This window comes from Chaetodon trifascialis, chromosome 7 (genome assembly GCF_039877785.1).
Source record: "Chaetodon trifascialis isolate fChaTrf1 chromosome 7, fChaTrf1.hap1, whole genome shotgun sequence".
In the NCBI taxonomy this organism is placed as follows: Eukaryota; Metazoa; Chordata; class Actinopteri; order Chaetodontiformes; family Chaetodontidae; genus Chaetodon; species Chaetodon trifascialis.
The window spans coordinates 17,862,192-17,876,630 of NC_092062.1; the positions used below are offsets into that span (position 1 = coordinate 17,862,192).

The window sequence follows — 14,439 nt, forward strand, 5'->3', positions numbered from 1 at the left end:
TGTGTGTGTGTGTGTGTGTGTGTGTGTGTGTGTGTGTGTGTGTGTGTGTGTGTGTGCACATGTGCATGCACACCTCTCTCGATGTAAGGGACCATCCCTTGTAAAAGCGTGCGGTTTCTTAGCAGGATATGGTTTTCTGGTGAAAAAGACACAGAGAGGAAGTGCTGTAAAGAAAGCTTTTCTCTCTCTCTCCTCCCATCTCTCACTCCTCTCTCTCTTTCCACGAGACAAACGGCGTCTCACATGCGGACGTTCAGGATGATTTATGTAGCACGGAGACATAAATTCTTCCTTTGACTGGTAACTTAACACGCATGTTGATGAAATCTCTCTTGATGTAGTGGAAATGAATTTGCATCGAGACACCTTTTATCTGATAATCTCATCTGCAGAGGGGGATAAATCACTCAGTTGTAAATTCCGGTTTAAAGAAAGACAAGCAGTGTTTTTAGAACTGTTACAACGTAGACCGGGTGTAGAATCGTCCCCCTGTTCTCTTCATGCGTCTTATTTAATCTAATAATTTTCACTTAATGCCGTGGACCCTTTAATGTCATTTTGTGAGCATAACTATGAATGAAAGCCACCCTTCCTCTACATCTCCCCATATTAATAATGTTTACTGAGTGATTGCTGTAGAATTAGGAGAAAGGCACGCCTGTTTTATTGAGGTGCATCAAAGAAAGAATAAGAAAGTTGCACACTAAGTCTGACTTAATGATTATCCATTTTTTGGCCTCCTTTAGGATAAAAATTCAGCTGTCATTTGACTAACATCTCTACTAACTAAGGCAGGTGTGTCAAATCAAAATAGGAGATATTTTATATATAGCGGTAATATATTATACTTACATTATTATACTTACGTAGAGCATTATTGATGTTTCTGTCTGTCCAAAGCACAAAGATTGAATACTGTGGTCAGAGCATTAAGGAAATAAAAAAACTCTACCTCTTTTCTACCCTTTGATGAAAGCCTGAGTTGACTTATATCGATGGTGTCAAGAGGAGTTTGGAACTACAGGTTGCAGCAGTGTGGAGGGTCACAGCGCTCCACATGCTGCGCAGGCCTGAACACTGAGGGACAGCTTCGCCACGGCTCCTTCATATTTAATTGTTATATTGAATTATTCTGGCTCACTGCCGTGTTGTGCCACCATGAATTGGGCCGTGGAGTTTGTGAGTGTATCTCAGTGTGTGTGTGTGTGTGTGTGTGTGTGTGTGTGTTTGTGTGTCAGGGACCAGAGGGAGAGAGTGATGTGGCAGGAGTGCCTGAGTTTGCCACGAACACTGGAAGCCTGTGGGAAAGCAGAGCCATAGCAACAGAATGAATTAATGAACAGGATCTGAATGCTACGTTTAACACAAGGTACAAGCTCACGCACACACATACACACACACACACACGAGCACAAGACATGCCAGCTGGTGATTTCATATTCAACACAGATAACCTGATGATGCAGTTTGGGCCAGAACTACTTCTACAATGACAAAACACCCAGCCAGCAGCTCACAGCGGCGGCCATTACTGTGAACATGGTGTCATAAAAGCTTCTGAAGGTTCCACACTGTTTAACTTAATGTGGACGAATCAAATCTGAAGCTGTTTCTCATCACTGACTTTTATTCCGCTCAGATCAGTGAAAAGGAGTCAACATTAAAAGTGTGCTTGTGAACAGACCAAATGATTATGTTGTGGTGGCTGAGTGTGGTTTTGCAAACATGTTACACTACACAGAATTAGAATGATTTGACAAGGTAAAAAAAAAAAAAAAAAAAAAAAATCACCACATGGAGCATGTGTCCATGGCCCTCCCTCAGCAAGGACAGGCTTGAGTTGATATCCAGAAAAAGGCTGCAGCGCCCCCCTCAGGAAAACACAAAATAACACCTGGGAAAAATTCAGATAAAGCACATTTAAGGGTCTTACGGTGATTTTACAGGAGACCTGCGCATACACGCACACCATATTCCTTTAATGCCTTTAGAATAACATCTGCACAAATTGTTTTTTTTTTTTTTTAATTTGACCTTGAAATTTGTTTTGAAGTATAACACTGAGAGAACTTTTGATTTGGTGTTTTTTAGGCAATGATTTAAACATAAACTATTATTGTGCATTAGACACATGCAGGTATGTGCTTTCCATAATCAGCTTCCACTATGGAGACTTCACTTTCTACTTTTCAAAAACTAATTCTGTCTGTCTGCAATTACTGAGAGCAGCAGAAAAAAGCCTCTGTACAGGTGGTGATAACAAAGCCTGAGGCAGCCGATGTTGCAGGCTGATGCCTTTGAACCTCTATAGCGGTATGCATACTGAAAAGTTAACACTTTGATGCAGTCAAGCTTCAGTTGAAAGCGGCTGGTACACATACGTACAGACACGTCTGGGCTTTTCTGCTCATTTAGATGCTATACAGTTTATGCGTGACCTCTGTAATCCTGTTACATGTGGAGCAATAAGATGACACGATAAGAAGCTCAATTAAGTTTTAAGTATCTGGAATTTGTTTAAACCTAGCATGAACTGTCAATCACACTGAAACCTAATACTCATAATTGACATTTCTGTGGTTCTCCTTTCTAATATGCTTGTTTCTAAAAGGCATGTTTTTGTACAAACCCAAAGTTTCTACTGTAGTCTGGCGGTGGTTTACTGAAGGTGCCATGTGAGAACTCTATCTCATATCTGAAAATATGGTTGATAAACATCTTTTGTCATTAAACAAACAGGCTCGTTCATCTTGAAATATCTCAAACACAAAACAGGATTATTATTTCAGAAAACAAAATAAAGATTAATTTTGACACACATGTTGATTTTGCGTTTTTATTGTACAATATTACAATTACATTTGTACAAATGCTGTTAACAAAAAAAGCCAAAAAAAAAAAAAAAGCATTTCAGGCTACAAGAAGAAATGTTTGCTAGGCCTGAAAACAACCATGTCCTTGAGCACTCAACCTTCATGCAGCAGTTGTGGGAACATGCTGCCGCTGCTGCTTGTAGGGTGGGCCACATACACAGGCATCGCATCTGAGCTGGGCTAGCATGGTGTCCTCCTGCTCGACCCGTCAGATCTTAAAGACAAAGGCTGAGCTAAAGCAACAAGGTGGATACCAACGTCAGTCCAGATGAGGATCATGTACTGAAACGACTGCATAAAAATCCAGTTTATGTGTCTGTGTGTGTTGTAGTGACAGTGGAGAAGGGAACTTGGGGAAGAAGGTTGTTGTTCATTTGTTGTTTGGTCCAGGGGCAGTGTGTTAAGAAGCCGAAGCGCAGGGTCAGAGGTCATCAGGTGGGGTTTAAGAGCGGGTGTATTTCCCCCAGATGTGCAGCATGAAGACTGACGCAATGAAGAGCAGACTCATCACCAGCACGGGCACCGGGCCGCTGTCACAACAAAGACAAACCGATTAACACACACACACACACACATACACACACACAAAATCCCATGATTTGCTGTAACCCCAACCAGAGCGAGAGTCTTAGTGCAGCGGCTGATTTTATTGATGAGTTTCGGAAACAAGGAGGGGCTCTCATTGCTGAAGGAGGGACTGAGTGGGGGGTGGGGTGGAGGGGGTGCATCGCTAAGTAGCAGCATTGCCATGCCAACCATCTCTTCAGCGGCCCCCTCCTCCCCCTGTCAGGAGGCTGTAATTGAGTTGACCTTTCAGAGTGGATCCTTTAATGAAGCTTTGAGGCCGGCGTCTAACGCAGGAACAAACACACACTCAATATACAACACTGTATGGCGAGTCTGCCCTCCTTCGACTGCTGGAGAGACGCACTCAATAACCACCACAGCACCATCGATCAACCACGGCCAGCTATGGCCAGGAGACAGGACATCGTCTCTAATATTAGGGGTGAGGATGCAGCAGAATACAAGTTTGGGAAATTGAGACTTTTCTAAACATGCACTTTCCTGACACACATAATTGCGTGTGTGTGTGAGAGAGGATTTGTTTTACCAGAGAGGCCCGTCTGTCCAATTTCCTGCCATTAAACACTCCGCCTACTCTACCTGATGAACATAAATAACACTAATGATAGCATGAGTGTCAGAAATCCTGGGAGTGAATTTGTGTTTGTGAGTAGGTGAAAGTTAAAAATGTTAAAGGTTAAATTTGTTTGCGAATGTTTATGTTCCTGCGCTGTGGAGTTTGTGTATATGGGGCGGTGTAACTGCCTTTATAAGCTGCACTTACACTTTGAGGCCTGGTGAGTCTTCTGTGTAGAAGCGCCACATGCCACCAGTGCCTGCCGATCCCGTGGTCCTGCCACCGCTGCGTGTACCGCTGCTGGTAGCTTTCCTGTGGAACGCGCACACACACAAGTTAAGAATATTTCAACACTGCCAAGTGTTAGAGTAAGTCCACATATCTCTTTATCGAGGAAAGTGTTAAAATGAAATCATTTGCCTTCATACCTGTATTCAAAATGTAACTAAATACAGTAGCTGTTGATGAAAGAGTGGAGTGATTCATGGCTGCTTCACTCGTGTTGAGATTAAATGGAGGTTAATGAGGTAATGAAGAGGGTGATAGTAATGGGTAATAATGAGAGAGGTAACAGGGAGCCTCTGATTACACACTGATTAAGCCCACAGCACAACATCGATCTCATGCTCTAATCTATGGAGGGCAAATAAAAAAATACAGGAAAAAGCTATCTGAAAATCATCAATCACTCTTTATAGTACGATGACATGAGCAGACGGGGGCCATGCTGGGGGTACATAATTATGGAGACTGTATGCAAGTTGAGAGAACTGCATAACTTATCAATAATGCATAACATAATTTGGTCTTCAGTAGCTACTTTTTCACAAAAAGTGGCCAACATACTGATACTGTACTGTGACGACTTAATGGAAAAAAACAAACATAAAGTGTCTTAAAAAAAGGGGGGGGGGGGGTCTTGGTTTGCAATCAGGACCACGAATCACCACAGCAACTTCAAAGTCTCTGAACTCGACGACGAACTTGTACTGGTACTCAATGATTGTTGCTTGCCAGCAAGTTGGACCAGATTTTCCTATGGTGGTTCAACTGGGTTGAAATCTGATGACCGCAGCCAATAATTTACATCATTTTCATACTCAAACAATTCACCCTTTTATTCACGTCATTTGTCGCTCTTCTGTAGGCACTTTTGTGAAGCTTACCAATCTGTGCTGGAAAAAGTGTAGCGGTAAATTTTTGTGTGTTTTGTGGGTGTACCTCTGTCTGACTGTGGAGCCTGCTGCACGGGGAGCCACTGTCTTGCTGGGGGAACGGCTAGATGCCCCCACATTGGTTGCACTTGCTGCTGGTCCAGGCTGAGAGAAGACATTAGCATTAACACATATAAACAGATTTCAGCTCCGTTATACTCTGATTCTATCAGCCTGTCAAATCTCAGTCACTCACTCACTGATTAACTCGCACACACAAAGCACACTTAGAGCTAGAACTAACCTACAACGCGCAGACAAATAGATTTAACATTGAACATTTTATTTTCATTCGAATCTGATCTGAAACGTTACAGTGGGTTTACCGTTATGTGAGAGACTGATGGCAAAGGCCTTGACTTTTGGTACACAGTTCATTTCTTTCAACTTCTGGTGGTAACGTGCAGAGTCTATACCTAATATGTTCAGTGGCATATATGATTGATTAAATCAGTTCTGGGTCCGTTCAAAATATGTATTTTGGGACTGTATGAATTGTTGAAAACCAGCCACGTCCACAAATGATGAGCTGACGTTAGCAAGCTAGCTAACAGATAGCGAAACGTTAGCTCCACTCTCACGTCAAATGAATGTAAAAGAGCTGATTAGCATCCATAGGACCGCTTCAGATGGAGCTGAGAGTCTTACCATGTTGCTGTATTTGTCCCGATGCGAGCTGAAACCCTGAGCCTCTCTTCAAACTGATGTCCACGTCTAATGAACAGCAGGCAATCTGTGTGTGAATTGGTCAAAACTTCAGAAGAGGTCTCACAAAGCTGACGCTTGTCTAAAAAGGACACGACTGCAAAACACAAGACCAGCGCAGGAGACCGAGCAGAAGCCTGACCGGCTAACCGCCTCCTCCACAAAAACAATTAATAAAATACAATTTTAGGAGGTTCTTTTTGCACTACCGCAATAAGAACATATACTTAAAGCCACCGCCGCATTTTCCGTTTGTTGAAATTAACCGTGAACTTGTAGCTTAATTGAAAGGCAAATATTTAGCCCTCCCTGACTCTGAGGGAGACGTGTCTCACAGGAAGCGCGTCCGTTGCATCGAGGAAACAGGCGCCATTGTGGTTCCAACACGAAGCGTGACGGGACTGATACTATGGCTGGTTAGAGCCAACATGGCGCCCAAGCGGTAGAGTTTCGTGAGTTCTTCTTGCTTCTACGGTCATCCAGACGAGGATAATTACAGGTTTCCAGAATCGGATAAGGTTGTCAGGCGATCCAGGTAAACATAACTGCATTTTAATTAAATTATGCTGAGATTTTGTTTTGTTTTTCATACGAAGTTAGTTCTCTAAGAGGGGCATAATGCCTGTAGTTACAGGCAAGTTAGCAAGCTAAACACACTTGTCTTTTCTATCTCCAAAGTAGGTCTCTTGCTCTTGCTGTCAATTTGACTTCTTCAGTTCCACCAATAGGTTTTTCCTGACAGGCTACTTCTAGACACTGTGACAGTCAGGGAGGTTTGCAGTAGGTTACATTTTCTGTTAGACAGCCATGACATGAAGTGCTTCAATGGGGAAACTACTTCAATGCAGCTCTGAGAAATTTCTCTTTCTGTGGTCAGAGAGAGGTTAAATAAATCTCCGGTTTACCTTGTTCAATTTTTAGTTTTTTTATGTATCTCAGTTTAAGGTATCCACTATAATACATGTTAAGCTAGTGTGTGCTCATCAGTTTATCTGTTTAATATAGTGATGTACTTGTATTTACCTGAACTCTGTCTGCAAACCAGCACAGTCTTTTATGGATACATATTCCAGAATCAGTTTGGACTGTATTAATTCTTGTGTGCAGGATGGCCCGGGTGGTGTTCCTCCATCCAGACCTTGGCATTGGTGGAGCCGAACGACTGGTGGTTGATGCTGCTGTCGCACTGAAGAATCAAGGATGCAGCGTTCAGATCTGGACAGCCCATTATGACCCAACACACTGCTTCTCTGAGACCCTGGACCCAGACCTGCCTGTGGTATGTTAACATACACCTTACTACATAATATTGTAAAAAGAACAGTGTAATGCAGAATCTGTGATTGTTTTTATTGACACACACCTGTGATTTAATTGTTTCTGTCATTCTTCTAACAGGTGTGTGTGGGTGACTGGCTCCCCACCAGTGTGTTTGGTTACCTGCATGCGCTGTGTGCCTACCTGAGGATGATCTATGTGGCCCTCTACCTGATCTTCTTCAGCGGGGTGGAGTACGACGTCATCTTCTGTGATCAAGTGAGTTTTGTCATACAGGGACCAACCGACGTATTTCTGGTTGCCACTCATTTAAGTTCTTCTGAGCCGTCTCATAACTGTGTCCGTTGCTCAGAAAATAGCGTCCTTTGATAACAGTGACCTGTGTCTTTGTGTGTCAAACTCTGGTGTATGAGCTCTGTCCTTTCAGCTGAAACTTGGTTAGCACTGTAACCTGATTGCTCTGCAAACCTCTTTTTCATCATTCTTAAATAATACAAAGACACGTCTGTCTCATTATCTTTTATAGAAAGTTTTCTCACAGGAAACAAAAATAAATTCCACAAACATTCTTTACTTTTTAATGTTTTAATTGTTTATTGGATTGTGCTGCCATATTTGAATAGCCAGGAAGGAGGAACTTTTTTTTTATGCAGATTTTTGCTCACAACCTTTTCGTTCCTCTCTAGGTGTCAGCGTGTATTCCGGTGCTGCGACTGTCCCGTCACAGGAAGAAGGTTTTGTTTTACTGTCACTTCCCAGACCAGCTACTGACCCAGAGGAAGTCGGTCCTGAAGAAACTTTACCGCGCTCCCATTGACTGGCTGGAGGAACGAACCACTGGCATGGCTGATATGGTACGGTTGAGGGCTGAAGGTTATGCCATTCTACAGGTTGTGATGGTCAGATTTCAGGACAGTGTTTTGTCACTGTTACTATTTTATTTCTTCCTCACTTATAAAGCACAGTGGGTATAAAAAAGATAGATAAATAGCACTACAGATGAGAGGAAAATAAAATGTACTTTTGATTTTGGGGTGAACTGTCCCTTTAACAGGTGTTAGAGGGGTGAAGTGGCTTCGTTTTCTTCCCGACTGAGTTCGGCTTATGATAACTACCAAAACTATAGTGCAATAGAATAAATCAAAATACAAAGTATGTTATTTTTAACAACTTGAATGAAGCACAGTGATTATTTAAAATGTGGTATGGCATGATCTCCACTGGCAAGCTGTTGTAAAGACTCAGGGCTCTGATAGAAAGGAAATGACATTTCGATTTTAGTCTAGACTTCAGGATAATCAAAGTCTGCGGGCTGTCATCCCACTCATAGGGAATTTAAATGGCTGTAATATATGTGAGATTCTTATGAACTAATCTCTCTGTATTTCCTCATAGATTCTGGTAAACAGCCAGTTCACCGCTGGCATCTTCAGGGAGACCTTTCTTGGTCTAAGGGGAGTCCAGACAGATGTCCTCTATCCCTCCCTCAACACTCGTACCTTTGACCAGCCGTCTGAGGCACAAGGCCTGGAAGGGCTGCTCCCCGAGGGAACCTCCTGCCTGTTTCTCTCTCTGAACCGATACGAGAGAAAGAAGAACCTGCGACTGGCTCTGGAGGCTCTGGAGGCCCTGAGGAGCAGCCTTTCTCCAGGCCAGAGAGCAAGCATTCACCTAGTGGTGGCGGGGGGCTACGATGACCGAGTCACTGAGAACGTTCAACATTATTCTGAACTGAAAGAGTTGGCAGAGCAGCTCCACTTGGAGGACTGTGTTACCTTCTTGCGCTCCCCCTCTGATTCGCTGAAGGTGGCGCTGCTGCAGGGCAGTACAGCTGTGCTGTACACCCCGAGCAGAGAGCATTTTGGGATAGTTCCTGTAGAGGCCATGTACTGCTGCTGCCCTGTTATCGCGGTGAATTCTGGGGGCCCCCTGGAGAGCGTGGCAGACGGGGAGACGGGCTTCCTGTGTGAGCCCACGGCAGAGGCCTTCTCTAAGGCCATGGAGAGGCTTGTGAGGGAGCCACAGCTCCGCAGGGACATGGGACAAGCTGGGAGGAGGAGGGTGCGAGATAAATTCTCTCTTCAGGCCTTCTCATACCAGCTGTACGGGTACATTGTCAGGCTGAGCCAGTGATGACAAAGCTGGAGGAGAAGCAGGAGACAGAGTGAAACAGCAGAAAAACGATCCCCTGCTGAACTGTGAATTGTCTGTGGACAACTGAGCTCTGTGGAGAGTTGAAGTGGATGTCTTGTAACAGAGAATGTATGTGTATATGTGTGGCAAGGTGGGGGTGGGTGGGTGGGGGGTTATTATGAGAACTTAGAGGACAATCAATCAGCATTCCCCTGGAGGGGTTGCTGAGAGGGAAAAAAAGGACGGAATCTCTATACCAATTAAGAAAAGAGTAACGAGTTTACCTACCCTGTCTCTGGAAAAATACCACCCCTGCAACTGTGTGTGTGTGTGTGTGTGTGTGTGTGTGTGTGTGTGTGTGTGTGTGTGTGTGTGTGTGTGTGTTTGTGAGTGATATTGCATGTGTAGCAGGGAAGCAACCAAGAGTCTAGCAAACGAGCGTACCAACAGGATTGATTGTTAGAGTGAAATGTTTTGCACTGTGGAGTTTTTTTTTCTTGCTTTTCTACAGTACTCTTTGTCTTTGTGTGTTTGTGGGATGAGGAGGAAGAATGTAGTTACCGCCATGTGCCATCAGGCAGTGCACAGGCCCAGATCAATAAACAGAATGCTTTCCCATACTTCCCGTCCGCCCAGAGCTTTGTTCCCCTCCTTGCATTCAGACGATGCTGGCCTGTCCATGACTCTTGCTGCTGTGTGGAGGTTATTAGCAGATGATAGAGAGTGTTTGGCTTTATTAGAGGTCTGGCTGATGGGCAGTGTGTCTTTGTCTGGGTCATTATCAACGAGGAGAATAGCAGAAGGTCATTGTGTCTGCGCACTGGCCTCCTCAGCCCTCCTACTGTATAGAAATGCTCTTATTGACATTCCTGAAGTCTTAATAAACAAGAGACACATAGTTTCCTGACTCTTATGAGGTTTGCTTTGTCGGTAAGTTTTTTGGCCTTTAATACAGTTTGCTAAGGATTTTGTGGGTGACTATGGAGGCACAGATATGCTTTCACTGCTGCACCATCCTTTTTTTCTTTTCATCGAACAGATTTGATTGTGCCTTAAGTTGTTAAATGAAGCATTCTCAAACTATGTAGCAGGAAAGGAGTTTTGTTTTTGCTCATTAACACCGTCGGTGTGACAGATGTGCTCAAGCAGCACCACAGAAGATTTGAAGTTTGTCTCTGTCTGTTACATTATCATTTGCAGAGTTTGAGTTGTATCCTTAAGTGCTTGAGATTTTTTGTTGAAGGGAATCTAAAAAAAAATTGTAAATACGCAATTAGAACATGAAATTACAGGACGATTGGCTATTGATCAAAGATTTACCACACCGAACAGTCACACTTTCAATCAGGAGTTGTTGAACCTGCCTGGTTGGACTCAGCGTGGCCGTATTGAACAAACGTGGCGTAGTGCTCACGGTTGAAGTTGGTCAGGTTTTATTTGACCTCCTGGTGCTTCACAGCGGTTCCTCATCGACTCCTGTGGAGATGCAACCAGGCTGTGCTCCTTGTTGACCCTGATCGAGGCTCCTGGAGGCACTTTGATCTCCGTAATGCGCTGTGCGCGATTTCTGGTCTTCCTCGGATCACAGTCACATTTTGACTTCTTGCCTCCCGCTCAAAAATGGAAAACATGGCTTTCTCCATCATAAACACCCCAGAGAGACAATCCTGACCATGGGTGTGCAAACTCAATGAGTCTCCAGTCTCTGCTGTCCACACTGTGATCAATCTAAAGAAAATAAAGAGTAGAGTTACAGCAGCACAAAATATGCTTCATTGACTTCAAATGAGATGCAATTATATTTATTATGGGAAATGTATATAATATGTGTTGGAGAGCAACCTGTGGGAGGGAAGTGACAGAGTGAAGCAGTATTCACCAAACAAAGATGAGCTGCATCTCATAATAACTAAACTCAATATAGAAGCATCTTTTTAATTAATGGTGTTGAATTCTTGATGATAAGAAAATACATTTTACTCTGGAACGTACCTGTTAATAGCACCTCCTCAGCTGGAAAACAAACATGAACATGCACATACCGTGACAGGGCTGTGCTGCTGCAAGCTAACAATTTCTGGTTATATTAAATAGTTCTCACCTGTCAGTTTGTCATTTGGGAAAAAATGCTGTTCTGGTTTCCCAAAAGGTTCACTGATGCTTTGAGCTGAGCTCTGCAGATGGACTTAAGTGGGATTTCCAATTATTAACATGCTGTAACCATTTGAAATGCCTTCATTAGTCACAGATAGCTTTTACTGTAACTGCGTTTCAGGATTCTAGGCACCATATTACCATATTAATCTAATATATCAAATCAGGTTCAGACAGGCACTGTGAGACAATCACTTAAAAAGAAATGATTCTGATGTTTGTCTGTTTGTTTCAAATGTTTGGCTCACCTGTGTTAAGTTTTCAATCCCCACTTCTCACATTGATTCAGATATTTGTTGAGAGTCATTTTCAAAAGCTGAAATGCAAACAAACCAGCAGCGGAACCGCTTGTTTTTCACTGAAAATGATTTGTCCCTATAGGTCCAATTAGTGCCGGTGGCCTTGGTTTAATTTGAAATAGGTACTAAGGTCGAGCATTTTGAATATCAGTGATAGACCTCAGTCAATTTGTGTCAGTGATCCTCATATTTATGATGTGTGCAAATAGATTTTTTAAAAAGTTGTATGTATTTATTTTTTCATTACAAATTCAGGATCTGTATAGGTTGAGAAATCCCAGGTCTGTATATTTATGACTGACATTTTTTGTGGGTTGTTTGACCTGTCACTGGCTTGGCATTCAATAATACATAATTTGTTGATAATATTTCACATAAATAAAGACAAAAGATGAGATACTTGAAGGGATCCGTATAAATACACAACAACAAACCTTGTGGCCATAAAACATGATAAAAGTATAAACAATCAACAAACAAAGTTGTGAATAAAACATATTTTAAGATGATATATGTGGGGTTAACGTTAATGAGAGTTGTTTTAAATGAGCTTCACAGTTCAAAAAATAGAGCAAATGTGCTAAATGTGGTGTTTCCTTCGTAACCTTATAAAATCCACATTTACATTTCTTTAAGAATACATTTATTAAAGAAGGGGAACTTGTACAAATGTGTGTGTGTGTGTGTGTGTGTGTGTGTGTGTGTGTGTGTGTGTGTGTGTGTGTGTGCTACTGCAGTGTTTTCACATGCAGAGGTAGTAAGTGTAGATGATGAGGAGGGCGTTGCTGCAGTGATTTAGGGGCCCCACTAGGCAAGATGATAAAAACGGCCCCGTGGAGCCTGTAAGGGAGGGAAAGGCACATGAACGTAAACACTCTCAGGCCCCTTTGAGTGTGTGTCCCACTTTACTGTCCACACGGGAAGATGGCGTCTGAAGTCTCTTTTCTATCTTTTGCCGTTTTCCTCGCTCCTTACAGGAACTGTCTGTACCTCAAAGTTGTGAAAGAAGAATCGATGTCCCCTCTCTCCCTCCCACCCCCGCCTCCCCTCTCTCAGTGCCCTGTGGTGGGGTGGTTATTGAGATCACGGTGTGTCTGAGTGGCAGTGATAACCGGTACCCAGGTGCCACTGGCACATGGTGTTTAATTAATTAATGAGACCGCAGGGTTGGTTTTCTAATTCCACCTAGCCAGCACCGAGGTGTGGGGGAGATAGCCGCGAAATGTTTAGGTGTGTGTTTTCAGGCAAGGAAAGGAGAGATGTATGTGGGAGTGTGTGCGTGTTATGGGTGTATATCTATTTTGTTGGCAGTTTGGGAGCTGGTCCCCTTGTTAGTGGAATATTAAGTATGTATGGAATATTTTTACTCTGACTTTTAATCACGCTTTATGATTGGAAGTTAATCATGGGCTAAATGAAGCTGATGATGAGAGAAACACAGTTAGTGCTAATACATCAATCTGAGCTCCACACACTAACCAGGTCATGGACTCATTGCCCTGAAACAGAGAAATGTATGTAAGATTTAAGCATAATGCAAGCACCGCATAGTGTTTAGTGCAGCATACGGTGTGTGTTACTTTGATTTGAATGTAATGAAGTGGGTCATGCAGGGTTAAGGCATTTAAACAGAGTGAATTGTCTTATTGTTAGTGAGGATCTTGCATCATTTTACCAAATGCATCTCAAACAAAATGTGAGCAAAACAATTTCTCTCCAAACTTTCCTTTCCATGGACTTCCAACTGGAGGTCATGTATAAGAATTAAATGCTATGATATGACTTTTAACATAGTTCACCTTTGAATTAATCTAATGTAAGAGGTCACATGGTAGTTTATTAAAAACAAGTCCATCAGAATTAAACAGGTCCATTTTATCCGACCATGTTTAATTCCTCAAATGCAGTTTACAGAAGAAATATATAAATAAAAACTTTAAATACAAAATAAAGAATTCCCCGTGGGGAAAAATAAAAATGGAGATGAAAATATTGGCATCTATACAGAAATAATTAAAAGTTACAACAGGTGAACACAAACAGAGTTGGTTAACTTGGTTAAAAACAAAACATATACATACAACATTTTAAGACTGTTCATAAAAGTCCACTGTGCAGCAGTCATATAAAATCTAAGGTCCAGCAGTTAACACATGCATACGTGTACCATAACTCAGGGTGTAACAGCATGAGTTTATTCAGGAAGAGGAGTCATACTGTACAGCTGATGTTAACAGAGGGGTGAGGTGTGTAGTTTCAGTGTTTATATGTCAGCCACAATTCAGGGTGAATCTCTTTTTTAAAATGTTCTTTCACCCTAAATTGTCAAACACAAACATACAAAAATGACATTTCCCTTAGATGTAATGAAGGATGTTTTAATCGCCATCTCCATCCTTCTCGCTCCAAACATTTTTTGCACAGCAGACAGGAGGAGCTTTACGGGATAAATGTAGCAAGAAGGAGCCTTCCTGCCCATGAATGATAGAATATGCTTAAACAATAGAAAGTCTGCATTTGTATTCACAGCTCATCTTTAAAGAGCTGTTTTACATGGTACATGTTAGCAAATTATGTATTTCACTCTTTACTGCTTCTATAAACTATTCAAATATATTAGCTTACACCTCATAAATGTT

At 42.3% G+C, this 14,439-nt stretch overlaps 2 protein-coding genes across 3 annotated transcripts; one reads left to right on the forward strand and one right to left on the reverse strand.

Annotated features, from left to right (window-relative positions):
- Positions 1–2,026: 2,026 nt before the first annotated feature.
- On the reverse strand, positions 2,027–6,063 carry sec61b (SEC61 translocon subunit beta). The gene is made up of 4 exons (XM_070966798.1): positions 5,880–6,063; positions 5,239–5,336; positions 4,225–4,329; positions 2,027–3,403 (listed from the first exon to the last, which is right to left on the reverse strand). The coding sequence occupies exons 1-4, from the start codon at positions 5,880–5,882 to the stop codon at positions 3,316–3,318; spliced, it is 294 nt and encodes a 97-aa protein (XP_070822899.1). The 5' UTR covers positions 5,883–6,063; the 3' UTR covers positions 2,027–3,315.
- A 349-nt stretch (positions 6,064–6,412) lies between these two features.
- alg2 (ALG2 alpha-1,3/1,6-mannosyltransferase) lies at positions 6,413–12,236 on the forward strand. Of its 2 annotated transcripts, XR_011602379.1 has the most exons (6): positions 6,413–6,471; positions 7,044–7,215; positions 7,335–7,472; positions 7,901–8,068; positions 8,610–9,719; positions 9,759–12,236. XR_011602379.1 is itself a non-coding variant. In XM_070967342.1 (5 exons), exons 2-5 carry the CDS (start codon positions 7,045–7,047, stop codon positions 9,345–9,347), a joined length of 1,215 nt encoding a protein of 404 aa, XP_070823443.1. In that variant the 5' UTR covers positions 6,413–6,471; position 7,044; the 3' UTR covers positions 9,348–12,236. The 2 variants fall into 2 exon arrangements, 1 of the variants encoding a protein (XP_070823443.1); XM_070967342.1 differs by having other exon boundaries at positions 8,610–12,236.
- The last annotated feature ends 2,203 nt before the right edge of the window (positions 12,237–14,439 follow it).

What these genes read in the sequence shown, in the direction of transcription:
- sec61b (XM_070966798.1), bottom strand. An exon ending in GGCTCCACAGTCAGACAGAG is followed by an intron (nt 4,330 to 5,238) that starts GTACACCCACAA and finishes CGCGTTCCACAG; the next exon opens with GAAAGCTACCAGCAGCGGTA. An exon ending in GACTCACCAGGCCTCAAAGT is followed by an intron (nt 3,404 to 4,224) that starts GTAAGTGCAGCT and finishes TTGTTGTGACAG; the next exon opens with CGGCCCGGTGCCCGTGCTGG.
- alg2 (XM_070967342.1), top strand. Translation starts at nt 7,045, where the DNA reads ATGGCCCGGGTGGTGTTCCTCCATCCAGACCTTGGCATTGGTGGAGCC. An exon ending in ACGTCATCTTCTGTGATCAA is followed by an intron (nt 7,473 to 7,900) that starts GTGAGTTTTGTC and finishes GTTCCTCTCTAG; the next exon opens with GTGTCAGCGTGTATTCCGGT. An exon ending in CCACTGGCATGGCTGATATG is followed by an intron (nt 8,069 to 8,609) that starts GTACGGTTGAGG and finishes ATTTCCTCATAG; the next exon opens with ATTCTGGTAAACAGCCAGTT.